Source organism: Vanellus vanellus, assembly GCF_965231255.1.
Source record: "Vanellus vanellus genome assembly, chromosome: 5".
Taxonomy (NCBI): Eukaryota; Metazoa; Chordata; class Aves; order Charadriiformes; family Charadriidae; genus Vanellus; species Vanellus vanellus.
In genome coordinates, this window is record NC_138910.1 from 31,277,370 (window position 1) to 31,297,135 (window position 19,766).

General features: G+C 37.4%; 1 protein-coding gene across 1 annotated transcript in view; it reads left to right on the forward strand.

The window, feature by feature from the left end:
• The window catches only part of ALS2 (alsin Rho guanine nucleotide exchange factor ALS2), a 42,490-nt gene that overhangs the window by 18,823 nt on the left and 3,901 nt on the right, over positions 1–19,766 (forward strand). The window contains exons 12-30 of the mRNA XM_082484638.1: positions 839–904; positions 3,470–3,632; positions 4,424–4,555; positions 4,790–4,918; positions 5,311–5,381; positions 5,756–5,822; positions 6,106–6,308; positions 6,453–6,518; positions 8,323–8,421; positions 8,965–9,129; positions 11,500–11,611; positions 11,915–11,992; positions 12,107–12,240; positions 14,379–14,546; positions 14,827–14,944; positions 15,492–15,649; positions 16,370–16,492; positions 17,507–17,683; positions 18,052–18,097. Coding sequence (XP_082340764.1) covers positions 839–904; positions 3,470–3,632; positions 4,424–4,555; positions 4,790–4,918; positions 5,311–5,381; positions 5,756–5,822; positions 6,106–6,308; positions 6,453–6,518; positions 8,323–8,421; positions 8,965–9,129; positions 11,500–11,611; positions 11,915–11,992; positions 12,107–12,240; positions 14,379–14,546; positions 14,827–14,944; positions 15,492–15,649; positions 16,370–16,492; positions 17,507–17,683; positions 18,052–18,097 — 2,275 coding nt within the window. The remainder of the gene's footprint in view (positions 1–838; positions 905–3,469; positions 3,633–4,423; positions 4,556–4,789; positions 4,919–5,310; positions 5,382–5,755; positions 5,823–6,105; positions 6,309–6,452; positions 6,519–8,322; positions 8,422–8,964; positions 9,130–11,499; positions 11,612–11,914; positions 11,993–12,106; positions 12,241–14,378; positions 14,547–14,826; positions 14,945–15,491; positions 15,650–16,369; positions 16,493–17,506; positions 17,684–18,051; positions 18,098–19,766) is intronic.

A 19,766-nucleotide genomic window follows, 5' to 3' on the forward strand; every position in this document is an offset into this window, starting at 1 on the left:
TGATAAACTTACATGATATCACTCTAAAAGAAGCTTTCTTCCCTGTTTATTGAATGGGTTGTTCATAATTGTAAATATGCATTTTGTCCTTTTCTTACTTAGTCTTTGATGTCAGTTTTTCTTGTAATCTGGATTTCCAGAATTGGTTCTCATCACTCAGAGGGTTTCTTAATTTCTTCTTCCTCCCTGTCAAAGACTGAAATACCTAATTTCTGCTCTTATTGTTACTGCCTGTCTTCTACTCTCTCTCTTTGCTTTCTAATGCTTTACACATTTTTCTGTGTATGGCATCAGAACCTATGCATTCTCCTCAGCATAATGCCTTGAGTATCTTCCAAGGATCCCTCAGGCAGCATAAGTATTATCTGTTAATTGGGCTAAGCTGAGACTTCTTCCCTCTAAGAAAGATGGTGTTTTTAAGTGTTTGTTTTTTAAAATGGCTAGGAGAAGTGAAATGTAGAATGTTGAATAGCAGAAAAAGAGAAATTCCCATCTTGAAATTTCCATCTTGAATATAATTAGAAGCTAGCAGTGTTACACTTTTTGAAACAAATGGCCTATTCTGTACATGCCCAAATTTGGGGGAAACAAACAAATTCATTTGCAAAGATAATTTGGGCAATGCAATTGTGCTAATGGCAGCAGAAACGTGCAATAGTAATGCATGTTGTGTTCCAGTAATATTGAGTGTTTCACTGTTTAATACTTTACAAGTAATCTTAAGTACTTGAGAAAAGATATTACAGATCTTATTGGTAAACTGTTGGAATTTCAACAGTTGCTGTTTCCAGGGATGTTCTTATTTTGTAACTGAAGCTCACTTTCTTCCTCATTTTAGGTATTGTACTTCAGTAACAAACTTCCTCGTAATGGGAGGATTTATGCTCCTTGCAAAGCCAGCACTGTAAGCAAACCTTTTACCATTTTCTGGAGTTTTTGATCAACTAGCAAAGAACTGTACTTTAAAGAATTGTGTGTGTATGTGTGTAGCAATGACAGTGCAGAAACTCAGTCTCGGCTTGCTTCAGTACACTTAACTCCTTTTCCATCAGATAAAAAATTACTTCCTTTCAACTGTGATAAAAATATAGGTTAAAATGCTACTGAATGAGTTCAGTTACTTTATCTTCAAGGTGGAGAAAGGAGGAAAAAAGCATAAATTACTGTAAATTCCTGAAAAGGAATGTAAATAGATTTCAGATAATGATTTTTTTGAAAGTTTAGTCTTGAGGTTAAATTTTCATCATTATTCAGTGTTTGTATTTTATTCTTTAAATGTTGCTGTCAGGAAAATACAGAACAGCAAACTTGTCTTTAAAAATTAGTAAGAGTAGATAATGTGAATTCCCTTTCATTTGAATTCTTTAAGTTTATGGAAACGCTTTAAAAGGAAGCAAAAATAACATTTCTGCACATGTATCTCCTGCCTCTCAAGGTTGCTTTACTCTATTTCATGCATAGATGCTCTTAAATGCGAGGAAGGAATTGTACCTTAAGGCCTGAGACTGTATTTGAAGTTTATAGGTCATAAAGTAAAACTTTTTTTCTCAGTTCAATAGTATTTTTGTCTAAGAAATAAAGTAATGACACTGTGCATCTTTCACTCTAGTGTTGTGAAGTTGTTGCAATGAGGGTATCTTCTAACTCATCTGAGGAATTCCCAGCTTTCCTTCCTTCCTAAATTCTGTAATCTGGGAGTAACTCTGTTACAGCTATTTATGGAGTACTTTGAATGTAGTGTAAATCATGGTATTGGAAGTTCTTTGAAACACCACAGTACCTAATGCAAAGAATCTTCTGTGCCTCAGGACCAGTGCCAAAGACTAAATACAAAGACCCACTGCAGAGAGACACTTAGAATCTTTCTGCATTGGTCAAGATCTTTAGGGTGACTTACAGGAAATCTTAATTCAAGTATAATCTTATTGATAATTAGTACTGAAAAGTTCTGGATGATGAATGTACTGGTACTGAATTCTTCACATCAGTTGTCACTGCCAGGTGTCACAGCTTCTCCTACTGCAGCCATTAAGTGAATAACACTTTTTCAGGTTCTGAAACTTCAGGGAGGACATGTCTTAAAGTTTTGTCCTGCTACTGGCAAAGGGAAGTCAAGAATATCTTTGATAATGATGAATTTCCCCTCTGCCCCCTTCTCAAGGGGTACTCTCTTAAGTCAGTGGTTAATGCTGTCAGCCTATCTCTTACGGATATTCTGCGATACACATGCATTAGAAGTAGTCCCAACTTTAAAAAAGAGCTAGCTTCAATCGAGGTCTCTATTGTTGGCAGGTTTTTGAGCATTTCCTCTGAAAGAGCAGATGAGCTATACTCAGTGTTATGAATCTGTTATTATTTGACACTTTTCTACAGAGAGACCTCCATGTGAGGATCTCAAAGCACTTTAAAAATGCAAGCCATCCAGATGGTTAAATTTAAGAAATATGGTCTTCTCTCTAAAGAAGACTTTATTCCTAAGGCTTGTTGAACAAGAGAGTTCTTAAATATCATTAGCAGACTTGAACAAGGTATGTTATTTTGATGTGTGAAATGGCATCTTACTAATCATGTAGAATTCTTAGGGACCCTGCTGTGCAATTCTCTGATCTGTTTTGCTGTCCCTGGGGCCTGCTTTCTCAATATCACCTGATTCTTGCAGCTTGTGGTTTCAATGCTTCCCAGCTGGATGTGTTTTAATGCAAATGTGTCATACGTGCCAGCACACGTGTGCGCACAGATATGGTGAAGGAGAGGGAGAAGTAGGTTTGTTTTCCTTTTAATGAAGAAATCCCGGGTTTGTGTTCTAATACATTGTCTTCAGAATCATTTCCCTCTTCTTCTCTGAACTAGATTAGTTCTCCCTCTTGGAAATCAGACTGAGGATTGAACAGATTTCCTGCCTTTCTTTGAGGTAGGATGTAATTTTTCTAGTTAGGGGAAAAACTGGTCAGTTGCCTTGAACAGCAGGGGTGGGGACGAGATTATTTGGATATATTTAGGGAATTGCATTGGAGCAAAGATAAGACTCTTTCAGGCCTTCTTGTCTGAATCAACAGTGTTAGTAGCAGTGTTAGTCAACTTGCTACTCTAACAGTAATGGGGAAGTCATTCCACCTGTTAGCTTTTTTACTAATCAAGTGTTAAAGGGGAAAAAGACAATTTGTTACTCTCCAAGTGGGGCAGCTTAGTCAACTTTCTTCAACCAGTTTAATAACTGAGCATGTGAGAGTAGAAGTAAAAAAGTCCTGTGTTGCAGTTGTTAGAGCGCTACGTGTCTGTATTACTGTACTTCCTTAAACTAAATTGGGAATAGATTAATAAACAGCATGCATTTCCTTTTATAATTTTTATTGATTTATGATAATCCAAAAAGGGGCATTCTGAGCTCATTTACATAAAACTTCACTGATATCTTGCTGTCTTTTTTTCTTCTCTCCTCCCTCTGTTCCCCAACGGTCCCATCATTTAGAGACTTCTTGAGTAAAAACCAGGAGCTACTACAGAAACTGTCTGAGAAGAATGAGGAAAACCTCCAGCTAGTGGAAGTTCTGAATGCTCTATTTTTCATGCCATTTGGACGGCTTCATAATTATGCTAGAACATTGCTAAAGCTTGCCACGTGTTTTGAAGTGGTAAGCTGGTTTTGTTATCTATATCTGAATAAATATGCACGTGAAACTTACGGCTCGGAAGTAACTGTGTGAAGCAAATAACAGGTAATTAGAAATAGTATAGTCCTCAGAGAAGCTACCTCGGACTTGTATTTGCTGCAGGGAAGATCATGCACATTTATTTGTGCAATCTTACTCCACACCTGCACAGATCACATGACAGGTAGAAACTTGTTACCCTGCCAGTACTTGTTTGTGTGCCTGAGTGCTTAATTGCAAATACATTATTTTGATGTTTGCCTGTTGCTTTTCAGTTCCATCTGGCATCATTACTGTAGCTATCCTTGGCTGTAATACTCTACTGAAAATACTACATATATATTAGGTAGACTTTTACCACCCATTTAGATGTAATAATTGCATTCTTTTGAAATAGAAGATGACTAAACAGGAACAATAACTACTTGTACGTTTATTCCAATATAGTCATTTAAATTATTACTCCTGCAATTATTAGCACTACTTTTGCTACAGCTTGTTAAGCTGCAAGGAGGTAGATCATGTAATTGTATATTACTCATTCTCCTGTTAACAATCATGGAACTTTTGTGATTTTAAAAACTCCTAGCACACCAACAGAAAATGTGACCAAGAAAATAACTTAGCCTTCACTGTTACTTTATTAACCAGACCAACTGTCATGCGTTTGGTGCTGATTTAATAAAATGAGCAGTTGCATTGCAGCTTGCTTAGTGTTGTTGGCACAGGTGTTCAGAAACACTCTCAGGTCTGTCTTACTTTGTGCCCTGTAGGCATCTCCAGAATACCAGAAGCTACAGGATTGTAGTTCTTGTTATGAGAGCCTTGCTGTCCACCTTAGCAGAAGAAGGAAAGAAGCAGAATACACACTTGGCTTCTGGAAGACCTTTCCTGGGAAAATGACGGTATAATGACAATTGTCAGTCCATTAGCAGCTTGAATCTCTTGCTGTTAGCGTTATACTCTATTACTGATGCTAATGTCCTAGTTGCGCTTCTCATTTTTCTAATTCATGTTGCTGCAGTACTCTTACCTTTAGAAAGGTTGGGCCTTTACTATAAAAGGCAAAGAGCACTGACCTTAAGTCACAGTCAGTGAGGAGTAAGCTTCTGTAACTTCGTTTTTAACCCTTCCTGTAGGATTCCTTGCGGAGGCCAGAGCGTCGTTTAATCTGTGAAAGCAGTAATCGGGGGTTGTCCCTACAGCATGCTGGAAGATTTTCTGTAAACTGGTTCATCCTCTTCAATGATGCTCTGGTACATGCTCAGGTAAGCCAGCTTATATCCAGGAACAAAAGCTTTTCCCTGCTTCAAACAACATGACATATTTTTCATATAGTGAAGAGAAGTTTTTGCACCATTCACTGCAATGTTGCTTCAACACTTCAAAGTTATTTTTTTGTTTTCATGTTTACAAATAAATTTGAAACTGTAGTTTTTGTTTGGTTTTGGTTTTTTTTTTAATGTTTGATTGCTGTTGCCCTGTAACCGGCATGATTTCTGCTGGCTGTTTCTTGGAGCGAGGTGCATATAAGGAACCTGTAATGCTCAGTTTTCCCTAGTCCTCAAAGAAAGGAAAAAAACTTTTCAGAAAAAGCATGGGGCAGGGGTGATGGATCAGGACCCAGTGAAATTTCCCTTCTCCTCCTTCTTGCCCACAGTTCTCAACGCACCATATTTTTCCCTTGTCTACACTGTGGGTAGAAGCTCTTTCAGAAGAAGCTGGTAATGTGTGAGTATTCTTGCTTCTGATGCTGAAATAGTCAGATATCTTGGGAGGGAGGATGAGCATTTGGTAACCAGTTATTGTAAACCAGGTGTGGAATAGGCTGGATGAAATCATGTCTACCCTTCTTTCTTGTTTCAGAAAAAGTATTGTATTTCTACGTCTTAAAAAAAAAAAAAGTTGTATAAACATAAGAAAGAACAAGGTAATCAAGAGGAAAGCAAGTAGTCTTTCTTGCCGTTTCTTTTCAGTTTTGACTTAAAGTGAATTCTAGCTGAGTTGGGGGAGGGAAGATATAATATTCATGCTCTAAGAAGCCTTGCCTTTTTCAGGTTGAAATTTCACTAGATTAAAATACTTTCTCCCCCTCCACCATGTAGGAATGGATTGAAAATCACAACACCAGAAGAACAGTTTGTTCTTGTTTCTTCAACGCCACAGGAAAAGGTAGGCACATCTACAAATTTTGCATGGCTTCAGTGATATGAATGAGTTTTTCTTTCCTACTGTGAAACCAAATAGAAGTATTGCCTTAAATATTCACCAAGAATGAAGTCTTCGTACAACTCGGTATGCAGGTTGACTGTACGCTGTGCTTGACTGTAGCAGTACTCCAGTTTACAACACCACTGAGGAGTGCAAAGGAGATCATTGTAGTTGCTGTAAGGATGAGATTCAGTGCAAAGACAGATGTTAGTCAAATTCTGTGATGAAATACTTTCTATTTCAGACCAAGTGGCTGAGGGCAATAAGCCAAGCAGTGGATCAGGCCCTTAAAGGGACTTCTGACTTAATTCTATATGGAGCTGGTGGGAATGTGCCAAGACAGGAACCTCCTATTTCTCGCAGTGCCAAATACACCTTCTATAAGGACCCTCGATTTAAGGATGCTGTTTATGATGGGAGATGGCTTTCGGGAAAACCCCATGGCAGGTAAAAGAATACGAACTTTAACAGTTGAAAACAAAATTAGGTGGTTGCTGTATCAATAAGTAGGCTCACTCACAGAAGTTATATGGAAAGTGCAAAGTGAACTAGTTATCTAATACACATGTATGGCTTTGTGTTTTTTTCCAGAGGGATCCTAAAGTGGGCAGATGGAAGAATGTACTCTGGGACTTTCCGGACTGGGCTGGAGGATGGGTAAGATCCTCTCACTACTTGTAGGGCCAGAGGGCAAGAAATACCTTTTGTTGTAGGACATAAACCCAAAACTCTTTTAATTAAAGGTTTGGCAATGAATCTTACTGACTCATGATTATGTGTGTTAACAAGATATATCTATGTGTTGATATATGGATAATCTCTCATTTAGCCAGAGCTATGCTAGTTGTATGCACAACAGACTCTGCAACCGTGTGATTAAAAACTTGCTCTTTCATAAAATCTGAAACTGATTTGAGTAATCAGCCATAGGATGGAGGAAAGAAATGGTAAAACAGGTGAAGGGAAAGAATGGGTAGGTGGGTGGGTGTAAACTCCTAAGCAGAGGAAGCCAATTGAAAAGTCTGCATTCAACTTCCAGCTGTATAGGTAACTATTAACTTTGTGTTGCAATGTTCTTTCAAAAGTTCTGATATTGTGGGTTTTTTTTTTTTAATCCTTCTAGAAAATGCAATGCCTCTCACACAACGTAGTGATGCATCTTCTCTAATGTTTTCCTTGCTGTATTTCTGGTAGAGCAAAGATTTAATAATTCAAGAAGGAGACAACAAAATCTTGACTTGAGACTTCAGAGTTTGGGTGATGAAAATAAAACTAATGAGATTATGTGACCCTGATGTTTAAAATAACTAGTACAGAGGAGTTTGAAAATAGGATGAATGGAAATCCTAGACATTATCAAGTTCTCTGGTGAAACAAATAAGACCACTTGAAAGTAACAATTTATTATACAGCTTTGAATTAATCTATGGATTTCATTGCTAAGAATCTGCTTAGGGCACTATTGAGGCTAAAAGGTTAACTTCTTTCAGAATAATTTTTGTATGAATCTTGTGAGCAGACATGTCTGTACTGGGCAGGATAAAAATATGGCTTCCAGATATATTTTCAAAGTATTGAGTTGGAGGGGAAATTGGAATGTGGTCTGGCTGCAGACAGCTTTTTAAAATGCATGTTAGCTATTGGTATAATGTCAAACTATAAATCCGGATTAGAGCTTTGGTAGTTTGTAACTAATAGTAAGTGTAACTAATCCTGGTGATTTTAGGGTTGTTGGAGACGGAAATACTGCAAACAAATCCCCATCAGAAAAAAAAATGATTGGTATTTAGCTGTAATTGCTAGGATTATCAAATGCATATATTTGTATTTCAGCAGGCATGCTATAGTCTCAACACTTAACAACAGTAATGTCTTGTTGGGGTAGCCATGCTCTCAGGAAAACCTCCATAACTGGGTTTTAATCTCCTCAGAAGATTAAAATCACCAAAAAGGAGTTGTGTGTCTCATTCTTGTCAGGCATACTGAAATTGTGAACAATTCTGTGCCACTGTTTGAGCATAATTGCAAGCTAGCATCTTTTTTAAAAATACTCTCTTTAGCAATATGTTATCTTTCCCTGGAACAAAGGTGTGCTTGAATTATAAAGACCTAAAGAAGACAACAAAGACAGAAGCAGTCTTAGGATGTGAGAAGACTTGTGGCCTTTAGAAAGCTGAGAAGAATGCTGCAGTGTGGTAGAGAGGGGAATGCTTACAAAATGCCACAATAGAACAGGAGAAAAGCAGTATGGACTAAATTGACCTTGTGATGCTGGAATTCCTGCTTTTCTTTAAAAGAATAATAAAGAATAATTCTGTAACTGCTGTAGTTGAAGAGATATGCTAAAAATGATACAGAACATTCTGATTTTAGAATGGGTCTGTGATATGTATCTGCTCCTGTTTTTAATGAAATGCATTAGCATTATAGCTGCTTGTGTTCCATGTTTGTGCATTGATAGGTATGGTGAATACAGAGTGCCAAACAAAGCACTGAATAAGGATGACCATTACGTGGGGTACTGGAAGGAAGGCAAAATGTGTGGGCATGGAGTTTACAGGTAACAAGTAGCATTTGTGTTGCTGTCATTGCAGAAGGGAGGGCAGGGCTGATGCTCTGGCACACTGCTTACCAAGCCTCTGTATGTAGCTATTTTGTTACATTTTAGACTTGTGATTATAGTTAGCATGGCTTATTTTCTGCTTTGCTTTTGGTAGATTGCTCACAACGCATACTTGTACAGTGTTCTATTGTTAATATGTATCCTAATGTTGGTACCACCTTTCAGTAATAGAGGATTCTTTCTTCTGAGAGATAAATATAACCTCTAATGGCCTTGCTTGTTAGGGAGAGAGTGGCTTTAAAACAAGAGCATCAAAAGATTTGTATTAAAGGCTCACTTTTATCCCAGATATACTTTTACTATAGTTCCTGCTTGGTGTGGCTGTAATGTTGTAATTTCTAGAAGGGAAAAGAGAGGGTTGATCTGTTCTGAGGAGGAAAAAAAAAAATACAAACCCACACTTGACAAAGCAACCAAAAAAACCCCAAACCCACAACAGAAAAGTTGATTCTGGGAATCTTATTGTCTTTTTCATTATAGCTATGCTACTGGTGAGGTGTATGAAGGGTGTTTTCAGGATAACATGCGTCATGGTCATGGTCTGCTACGCAGTGGGAAGCTGACCTCTTCCTCTCCCAGTATGTTCATTGGACAGTGGACAATGGATAAGAAGAGTGGTTATGGAGTTTTTGATGATATCACAAGGTAATGCTTCAGTTCTACAAATCCTTAAACACTGGTATGTCATACAATTGCAAAAAGAGTAGGAAAGGATTTGATCTGTTAGTAGCAGTAGTAGTGCATCTCTATTTTTTATTTTTTTCTTCTTTATACTAGGCTTTCTGGGTTGATGATCTAAAGAACTGGGTCTAGAGACTGGTTTTTGGTGCTGCTTCTGGAGTAAATGTGGGAGGTTTTGTTTTGCTTTGTTTTTTTTCTGCCTTGGTTTCCTATCATACTCCTGCCTGAAGACTAGCACTGAATATCATCTCTTATTGAGGTATCTTGTTGTGTGAGTGCTGAAAGTTTTATGGATGTCATGTGAGGAGTATTCTTTCATCTTGGGCCTATAAGACTGAGTTGTTCAGTGACTGGATATACAGGACTAAGTAAATTTCAGCTCATGCACAGGTTTTCCATTGACTTACTCTGTAAATGCAGGGGAAGGAAGATGCTTTCTCTCGGGGCATATTAGTGAAATGATGGTCTCAGAAACGGAATTGCGCTAAATGTTCACTAAATAAATATTGTCTGAGCACAGATCAGTGTATTTTGTTTTTTCAGTCACCAATTTAATGCTGGTTTTTCCTGAAAAGAGAGCTTTTGGCGAGAACGTAAGAAAACTGCTTTTGGTTTAACTGAACTGAAAGCCCACTTATAAAGGAGAACGATAAAAAGTCTGGAGGTGAAGGGGGCGTGTGGGAGTTTGTATGTGTATATTTTTCAGAAGCAGCTATTTTAGCATCTATAGATATTTCCTGATGTCACTTTTGCATCTAGTCTTGTTCAATGGTGTTGGTTATTCTTATACTCTAGTGTCAAGATGTCTCCACATACTTTATTTATTCATTTAGTTACCTAGGACAAACTAAAGAGATGGCAGCTTTCCTTGCAGATCCTCTCACCTCTGCCATTTGTAAATGCAGTGGCAGTTCATGGTGGGGGAGGATTGTGGCATTTGCTTTTTGTTCTAGAGTTACTCAAATATGAGTGAGCTGCCCTCATGGTAGTTTTCTTTCTGGTCCTAGGGAAGGATATGTGCATATGTTTGCAGCCTAAGGATTTCTTTTCTTCGCTTTTTATTCTTCTAGACAAATAAGGAATAGCTGCAGACACTTTATAACTTGCTGTCATTATTGCAAACCAGTCATTTGAGCAAGTGGGACTTCTACTCTGTTATGTTTCCATCTTTGTAACTGAGTATGCTGCATCTGTCTCTTTAAGAACCCTTCACCCAACAGATGCCTTTAGCTGGCATGATGGATCAGACCAGGGTCCAATCAGCTGGAAGATACCCCTGAATTTAGATTAATAGCTGAGCTTGCTCTCTTTATTATGATCTAGGTACTAGAAGAAAAATGCTATGTAATAAACAGAGTCCTAGTAAATCAGTCATTAGTTTCCCTCCAAAAGAAAATTTAAAAAAATTCCTTGATGAGTTAAAGGGTTTTTTAATTACTTCTATGGTGAAAACATCGTGTTCTTTTTCAGAACTGGAAAAAAGTTTGTTTCAATATATTTTGGACTTGCACTTAGTTTCAAACTCTCTAGCCTGACCTCTGTGGACTTAAACTCACAAAAATTTATTTTAAACAGTAGTGTGAAAGAGGCTGATGTTTACTTGTGAGAAATCTTCCATTGTCTATTTTTTTTTTTTTATGGCATGACCTTTGTTTGGCTATTGTCCAGAAACTTTCAACAATGTGATCTGTTTCCTTACAGTTTTTTGTGCTCTAATATTTTCAAAATGTCATGTATGACTTCGTAGGTCTCCCTCCTACGCCCCAGGTTGAACAGCTTGGTTTGTTTCATTTATTATCCTCTCAATTTGAGTCATCTGAGTTTAGGTAAAGAAATCAAAGGCTTTGGCAAAAAAAAAATTGACTTAAATAAGCTTCTTGCATCTTTTCTAAAGTGTTAAATATATCAGGTAGGTGCCTGATGAAGCTGAAGATCCCCTTTCATATGCAACTTAATCTTAGATAAAGCCGACGCAGATCAGCTAACAAGTTTCCCTGTTTCTTGTGTGCTGTAGTTACTGCTCAGGTTCCTTTGGATAGAAATTGAGCTTAACTAGGCTTCAGCATTGTTTCAGCATTGTTCATCGGGAACAGTTTGTTTGGACATGGCCCATTTGTAATGTGAATTGTGAAAGGAAGTTCATTATAGTTTATTTATATCAAAAAAAGTCTTTATTTCCATGAAGCTAGTGAAACTAGGTTGACAGACCTGAAGCAAGTGCTTTACGACTCTTTTTCTAATTGTTTCTGTAATGGTCAAATATCGCAGTAAAGTCAAAGAAAGGATATAAGTGTACTACTTGGACTGTTTTCTTCCTATTTCTTTTTTCTTCAGAGGAGAAAAGTATATGGGAATGTGGCAAGATGATCTTTGCCAAGGCAATGGTGTTGTAGTGACTCAGTTTGGACTGTATTATGAAGGAGCCTTCAGCACAAACAAAATGATGGTGAGTTGAACACCAGACTGTGCTATAGTGACTTTTCCTCTTAAGTGTGGTAGCTTTTTGGGGTAGATTAAGTATATGTTAGGCTGCGTAAACCTCCTGGTCTTCTAACCTTCTATTGTCCTGGCTTTTTAAGCAGTCTTTATAATCCCTGCTCTGTTTCACCTAGGACTGCTTCAGAAACTGCTTTTAAAAAAAAGACTATTTGCTAAGAACTAGTAACAGGTTTTTCAGTGTATCTTTAGATCTGTGGTCTGGCCTTCTATTATAATTACTGTTTTGTGTTCTTTATGATTCTTTTTGTAGGGAACTGGAATTCTGCTTTCTGAGGACGATACAGTCTATGAGGGGGAATTTTCAGACAACTGGACTCTGAGTGGAAAGGTTGGTATTACAATTGTCACTTGTGAATTGTTACCATCTAAAAAAGAGTCTCTTTTCTTGTAATTTGGTTCCCAATGGATTTCTGTTAAATTTTTTTTATTCTCTTCTCTCAAGGGAACACTGACCTTGCCAAATGGAGATTATATTGAAGGTCTCTTCAGTGGAGAATGGGGATCTGGGATAAAAATCACAGGAACCTACTTCAAACCTAGCTTGTATGAGAATGAGAAGGACAAACCTAAAGCATTGTGAGTGTTGAATAAGAAATAATTTCTTATATGGTTCAGTAATACTTCAGAACATAACTATTGTATTTTTCTAAGGCCAGTTAAAAATATTTTTTCCAAAGAAACTGAGCTTTTGAAAACATTTTTCCTTACTCATTCCTCTTCCTTCCTGCTTAGGAAATAAACTAAGATAAAAATCTTCTTTATAGATGTTCTTACTTGCGTATTCAAGTAGTAATTAAAGCAACAGCATAAAATTAGAAGATAGCCGACATGCTACTACTGTCCTATAGCAGTCTCCAATTCTTTTTTAGTATCTGACCTGACTATTAGAACATGAGTTCACAGCTTTAGAGGTACTGAGGAAGACTGAGTTACATTTGAGCCATCGAGTCAATCACAAACCTCTCTGCCTTCTGCCAGTTATTCTGTTGATAAATTTAATTAATTCAATGTGTCATTTAATAATGCCAGTAGGAGTACATTTGGACAGAATTAGCTGGTTACCACACCTCTTCCAAACAATGGGTAAGAAAGCGGTAGAAAAATCTGCTGAACTGCAAAAGAGAGCATTTTAACACCTAGGCAAAGATAATTTTGAAAAGTATCCATATAACCCTATTTATAGCTGTTGTGGTTTAGGCATTGGGTCAATTTGCTTAATTATCTCCGGGGAAAAACACATGTTTATTTGAAGTCATAACTGAGATATCTTTGAGTAGAAGAAACTTAAGTAAATTTAAAGAGTTGGTGAAATTTCAGTATTTGGTAGCACTGTGTACTGGTTTACAATAGTAGTAATTGTTGTACAGGATTCAATAGCTTTGAAGCATCCTCTTGAATTTCAGATTTAAATGGGAAACACAACTCTAATGTTTTTACCTAGATTACTTCTCAGTATGCTTCCTGAAGCATTCACTGGTAATTTCTTTTGACAGTGCTGACACCTACAACAGGATGCAAAGTTAAGCAGGCCTCCCTGCTGAACTGAACACTTGCAACCTTAGCAGCTGTCTGCTTTTTACCCCAGTAGGGAGTCTATGAATAAATGCATGTACATATTTGTGAAGATTGCTTGTGAAATAAGGGTTTCATCTACCCTTTTCAGGCTCTCTTGAAGTTGAAAATCTTCTGGTATAATTTGTGAAAAGGCTTAGAGCCTACTTTTTCTGCTCTGTGAAACTGGAAGCATGGGGAAATATCCGTGTTCCTAGTTCTCATCTCAAATGTGGCAGAAAAATATTAATGAAAGGTCTGATGATTTCTGACACTTGATTTAAATCAAGATAGAACTGTTAACCCTGACAGCATTTATTTGCTTTATGAAAGTTTCTCAAAGCCCTAAATTTCATTATATGTCTGAGATATATAGATATATATAGGGAGAACATCAGTTCTTAGCTTTCCTTTGGCTCTAGAAGATCCCTGAGCATTGGCTGTCAGTGAAAAGATGCCTGAGCTGGTTTTACTCTCTACCACCACATCCCTAACATGGCATGCAACATCATATGTAGATACTACTTTAGGGGCAGAAACTATATATCCATTCTTGGTATCTATCTGTGTAGCTACGCTTTCTGTGTGTTCCAGGAGAGTGAGATATTTGGGACATTTTTGCACTAGGTCTTTACTATGTGAATGTGTCCTGAGCCTTCTGAATGAATACCAATGGTGAGGATAAGCTCAGTTAAGTGCAGTATGTCCTGTTTTCTTGGAAATCAAACTAGTCCTTTTTGTGTTTAAACAAAGCATTTCTTGGAATACTATAAGAAAGAGTAAGATTGATTTGTCTAATGTAATAACATTCATAGTTGTTACCACATGTAGGTATTAAAAACATTTTAGTCTTGCAACATCATAATATTTTACTTGGATTAATGTATGCTAGTTAGCAAGGAAAAAAAAAAACAACTTAAGGATAGGTATAACTTTTTTTGTAAATTCTTTTTAAAGGTGTTGAAAGTCAAGGCATTAATAAAATGGTAGATTTTAGATTTATTCTTAATCATAAACTTGGTTCACAGTAGGGACTTGAGTATATCAGCTTTCAGTAAAATAGTATGAGATATTAGATTGATGTTAGCCATAGGTGGTTTTCATAGCTGAACATGTTGTTTCATGACTGTTTGATTTTTTTTGACTAACGGGTCATTTATTAGGCGGAAACTTGGCATCCTGGCAGTACCTCCCGATGAGAAATGGAAGGCAGTATTTGAAGAATGCTGGAACCAGCTTGGTTGTGAGATCCCAGGCCAGGGGGACAGATGGAAGGCTTGGGACAACATTGCCGTGGCTCTGACCACCAACCGACGGCAACACAGGGACAGGTTGGTTCCTAAAGAATGTGGTCAGCAAGATGAAGAAAGTATTGAGAAAGAAACTGGAATCACACTATAGGCTAGAAACTCTTAACTGTAAAAGTTGAGTTAAAACAACAACAACAAATCCTAAACAAACTCAGAACTCTTAATAGTCTGCCCTGTAAACCCTTTTGGGGGCATACTGATATCTGAAATTAGTTCAGTTGTTACCTTCAAGTTTTTTTTTTTCCCTACATTGTGTCTAATAATTTATCTGTACAATGTCTTTGTCTTTTTATAACTGCAGCCCAGAATTATTGAGCCGCTCACATACTCAGACACTGGAAAGTTTGGAGTTCATTCCGCAACACATTGGTGCCTTCACCCTGGAAAAATATGAAAATATAAAAAAATATTTGATAAAGGTATTGTGACTCTCAAATGCTTGTTGGTAAGGCATGATGTCAACCTCACTCTGTAATAGCTTTCCTTAATTCCTTCCATATTTGCACTCCTGTAATCCATGTTGTATTCATTCATATTTGCTTATAACTTCCTAATTTATTGAATAAAATCCACAACTAAGACTAAAATCACTATATACCTAATGGATACTACCTTAAAGTCAGTTTCTGCTTAGTTACCATGACATTCTTATACACTGGATCACAGCAAAGCATCTTGAAATACTTGCTAATTATTGCTTGTTGATTTTAATAGTACTGTACAGATGACTTGTCTAAGTAGTAACACAAGTTCTTGTACTGTCTTGACTCCTCTGAGCTGTATTCAGCTAATACATAAATTTTATAATCCAAATGGCAATTTACTGAATATAGCTCACTTCTTGATGTATTTGTAATAACTTTTTTCAAAGTCTGTTGTTGGATCTCTGACCCATCTCTCTTGAATTCCATTTTTTGTGTCTGGCACTGACCTATCTGACTAGCCAATTAATATCTTTCACCTCAGGCTTGTGATACTCCTCTCCATCCATTGGGCAAGCTGGTGGAAACACTAGTAGCTGTCTACAGAATGACCTATGTTGGAGTAGGAGCTAATCGACGATTACTACAGGAGGCTGTAAGAGAGATAAAGTCCTACCTCAAACGCATCTTCCAGTTGGTTAGGTAATGAGACTCTAATTTTCAAGTCGAACTACCGCTGGATTAAAGATATCTCATCTACTGAAACTGTCTAGTATTTATGCAGTCCAAGTGTGCCAGTATCTTTACTGTGTTTTGGGGGTTGCTTTTATTTCCTTAACCTTTTTAAGGAGTCTGGAATATTCTGTCAAAATAGAAAAATTAAAATCTTCACCACAGTGTATTACATCCTACATTGTACTTTAAAATATGGCTGTAGGAAGTTTGCCTTCAATGTGGATTTCCAATGTAGTGTCTCTGTCCATGCTGTGAAAAGGCAGTTTTCAAAGGGTGTAGAAGAATAGTGAGGATGAGGACTTGCAGCATATTCTATTGAAGTTCTTACCAACATGGATGAGCAATGTTCCTATGAAGTATTTGCTTAGATTCTTGAGAGCAATTACAGCTTTACTTGAGTCCTGCCAATCTGAAAGCAGAAATACTCCAAATTCTTAACCATGAGAAGCCGTGTCTGAAGGGCAGTGATGTCAAGGTAGGAAAGGTATCTTTGGCATTGGAGGGGTTGGCCTTCATAAGTTTTCTTCCAAGTAGATGGTACTGTACACCTGTTAGCTATGCTGTCTTGGTCCACCAGGTAGTATTTCAACTGGCTTTTCTTTCCTCTCCAATCTTGCCTTCTAATGCTCTGATTTGTAGAAACTGCATGAAATTACATCATACGTTATTATGTGTATTGCCATGTAGGTTCTTGTTTCCTGATCTTCCGGAAGAGGGCAGCACAATTCCATGTCTGACAACAGAGACAAAGGGAAGGCGATCGTTTTGCAGTGGGAAATCTGACTCCAGATCAGAATCTCCTGAGCCGGGGTACATAAAGGAAAAAATAAAAACTGAACTAAGGAAGGCTTCATTTTATTTCTGTTCACAGTTTTTTCTTGGGGGGGGGCGGGGGTATGAATGATAAGCACATGTTTAACTGATGGATGTAAGAAATTTTTTTCATTTGATTCTGATGACAGATTCTGATAAACTCCCAAGTGATGGTTACAATGAGCGCTTCATCCATGTTCCATGCAATGTTTCTTTAGTTAAGCCCAAACTTGCTTTTGTCTGTTGTGGGTAAACAAGTTCAGGCATGGGTCTGGGCTTCAGAAAACTGTTTGGGATATGAGCACAGGGGTACTGCAGGTCCAGTGCACCCTACAAATAGCCAGTCATGTGGAGCTCACCCTTGAGTCCATCATTCCTGTCTACAGCAGCCTCCGGTGTGGTCAAAACAAGGAAGGGGGATCAGTAGAGAGCCTTCTGAGACAGGCTTCAGTGATCTGGGCAGATGCTATTAGTAGGTACCTTGAGTTCAGCTTTCCCTATTAGGATTACAGCTTGATGCCAAGCAACTGCTGACTTTATGAAGCCTGGAGTGTGTGGAGCTAGGTCAGGTAACTTAATGGGTTTTAGCCTATTTTCTAGCTTGTGCTTTGAAGGTAAAGTTCAGCTGTCAACAGAGTGGCTCAGACTAGGACCTAAATGATTAGCATGAAGGTACAAGTAAAACTTGAACTATAATATAGTATAGTATTCAGCTTTTACATTATACAGAGAAGAAAGCTGATATTCTGTTTCAAACACATAAACCACAAAAAGCCTACACTTGTATGTGGATTGTAAAGGAAAATTACTCCTAAGTATTTCTTAGCACAGGTACTATTTGATGGATTTATATTTATTTTATTGTTCTTATTCCTCATAGAATAGGCTCATACTAAATGAAAGATTTGTTCCAATGATTTCATCTTTATTCAATTTTTATAGACAGGTTTTTAAAAAGTTTTCCTCTTTGAAACACACACCCCCCTCCCCCTTTTTTTTTTTTTCTTATAGCTATGTGGTAACCAGTTTTGGCTTGCTGCTCCCTGTGTTACTGCCACGACTCTATCCTCCTCTATTTATGTTGTATGCCTTAGACAACGAGCGTGAGGAAGATATTTACTGGGAATGTGTTTTACGTCTAAACAAACAAACTGATATGGCTCTTCTGAGTTTTCTTGGAGTGCAAGCGTGAGTATGCTTCAACAATAAAACTAGAACTTAGAAAAAGATTATGGCTAAAAAAGCCCCTATTGTCTAAAGTGCTTTTCTTTGATTAAAATGCGTCTAAACATATCTTCAAGCTAGTTGGTGTGGTTGAGACTGAATCAAGACTTCAGTCTTCCAAAAAAAGCTGGGGGGGGAAGGGAAATTGTCATCGCTACAAAACCAGAGTGAGGTATTTCAAATTAGGCTATTTTCCAGCTATTTGTACTAGATGTAGTTGATTATGTAGAAAAAGCTGTTGTATCTCATAGAACATGATAAAGCACTTTTCACCTTATGAAAGTGAAGTTAAGACTATGCTCTCTCAATAGACTTCGTTGGATTTCTTGCAGGAAATTTTGGCCAGGAAGTGTATCCATCCTTGGAGAGAGTAGAAAGGTATGTTCATTGGGCCTTGACTTACAGTATGCTGTGTTCAGTGCAGCTTTCAAGAAGCTGAAATCATGAAGAAGTGGTCAAAATTTTTGACCAGGCTTTTTGCTTAAGAGATGCTATGCTATCTTGTTTCCTTAAAATTTGTCTGCTACTTAAAAACTATATTAGTGATTTCTAATAATAGCTGTCAGTCCAGCTTTGTCACTTAATGTCTTACTCTAATGAATTCTAATTCAGGAGGACATTTGCTTGGTCTCCAATTATGACAGTGTGAGAATAAGAGTCTACCAAGGAAATTTTCAAACTGCTTGCTTGAGAGTTATACCATTGTATACTTTTTGAAAAGGAAAATAATTGTATAGTTTTTATTCTTAATCATTATCTTGCTCAAAGTGGCTGAACACTGGTCTTAGATGGTAATAGTGTAGTACTCAATCTCTGTGCTCCAGTAAGAGTGGTTTAATAATCATAACTTTGAACAATTTAAATGTTTACAGTATACTTTAAATTATGTCTGTTTATGAATCTGTATACTTTATCTTGACATTTTCAATCTCTTATAGTCATTTAGATATTCCTGCCTTCAGATCACCTCTTCCCTGCTTATAACTGTGGCTTGTGCAAAGTCTGTAATAATCAGAAGCATGGGTGTCATTGTAGTAGTTGCTGCACATGGACAAGTTGATGTTCCTTGATAGAGATTGAGTGTTACAAGTTGTAATAATAACCAAAGCTGCTGCTGAACCCCACCCCTGAGACCATGGGTTCCCAGCAAGACAAGTCCCCTTTTTCCCCAAATCGTGAAGTTGAAGATTCAAATGATTCACGTGATGCAAACCTCCAGTCAGACTTTAAAATGTTACAAAATCCAACAAAAACGTGTTTATTGAGTTACTTCATATCTTCTGTATTTTCAGGTACTGGGCAAAATTCTTACCAGCTGTCTGAATCCTTCACACTTCTGTTTTTTTTGGTTATAGGGTAGAGCCCTTCCACTACGAAGTAGTATGTGGCATGTGTCTTCTCTGAATTATGCAGTATATGATGCTCTCTGCACTCATTTACCTTATTTGCTAGGTCATTCCTTCAATTAAACAGGATGTTTTTAGCCAAGATATCATGTTTATCTGCTTCTCTCCTCTGTCTATTTTCCCCATTTCTGTGGATTTCTCTAGATCTTGCATCCATCCATTCTCTACCTGCTCCATTACAAAAGACTTAGGCTCAGTTGCATATTAAGAGCTAACATTACTATTTGTTCTTTTCTGTTTGCTCGAAACCTGAGTCTCTGCTTATTGACTGCTATGATTTTTCTAGGTTTCAACCATTTCAGTGTTGCAGTTCCCTCTTGATTGTTAACCATTAAGATTTAATGATTCTCGGTCTTACTTGACCTGGAAAACATCCAAAACTGTCACTGATTCTCATAACATCCAAAGGAATTCAGTACAGGCTTTTCTGAATTTTAAATGAAACTCGTACAAATTATACGTAGGCAGATTTCCTGGATGACTTCGGTGTTTAGGCACATTCCCCTTTCTTTGCACTGGAAAAGTGGAGAAAAAAAAAAAAAAAAGGTGTTGCGCAGTGTTGTATTGATATGCTGCTTTTCTTCTGCTGCTGAACAATGAGCTTGTTAGCCCTGCATGATAAACCTTCTCATGATTACACA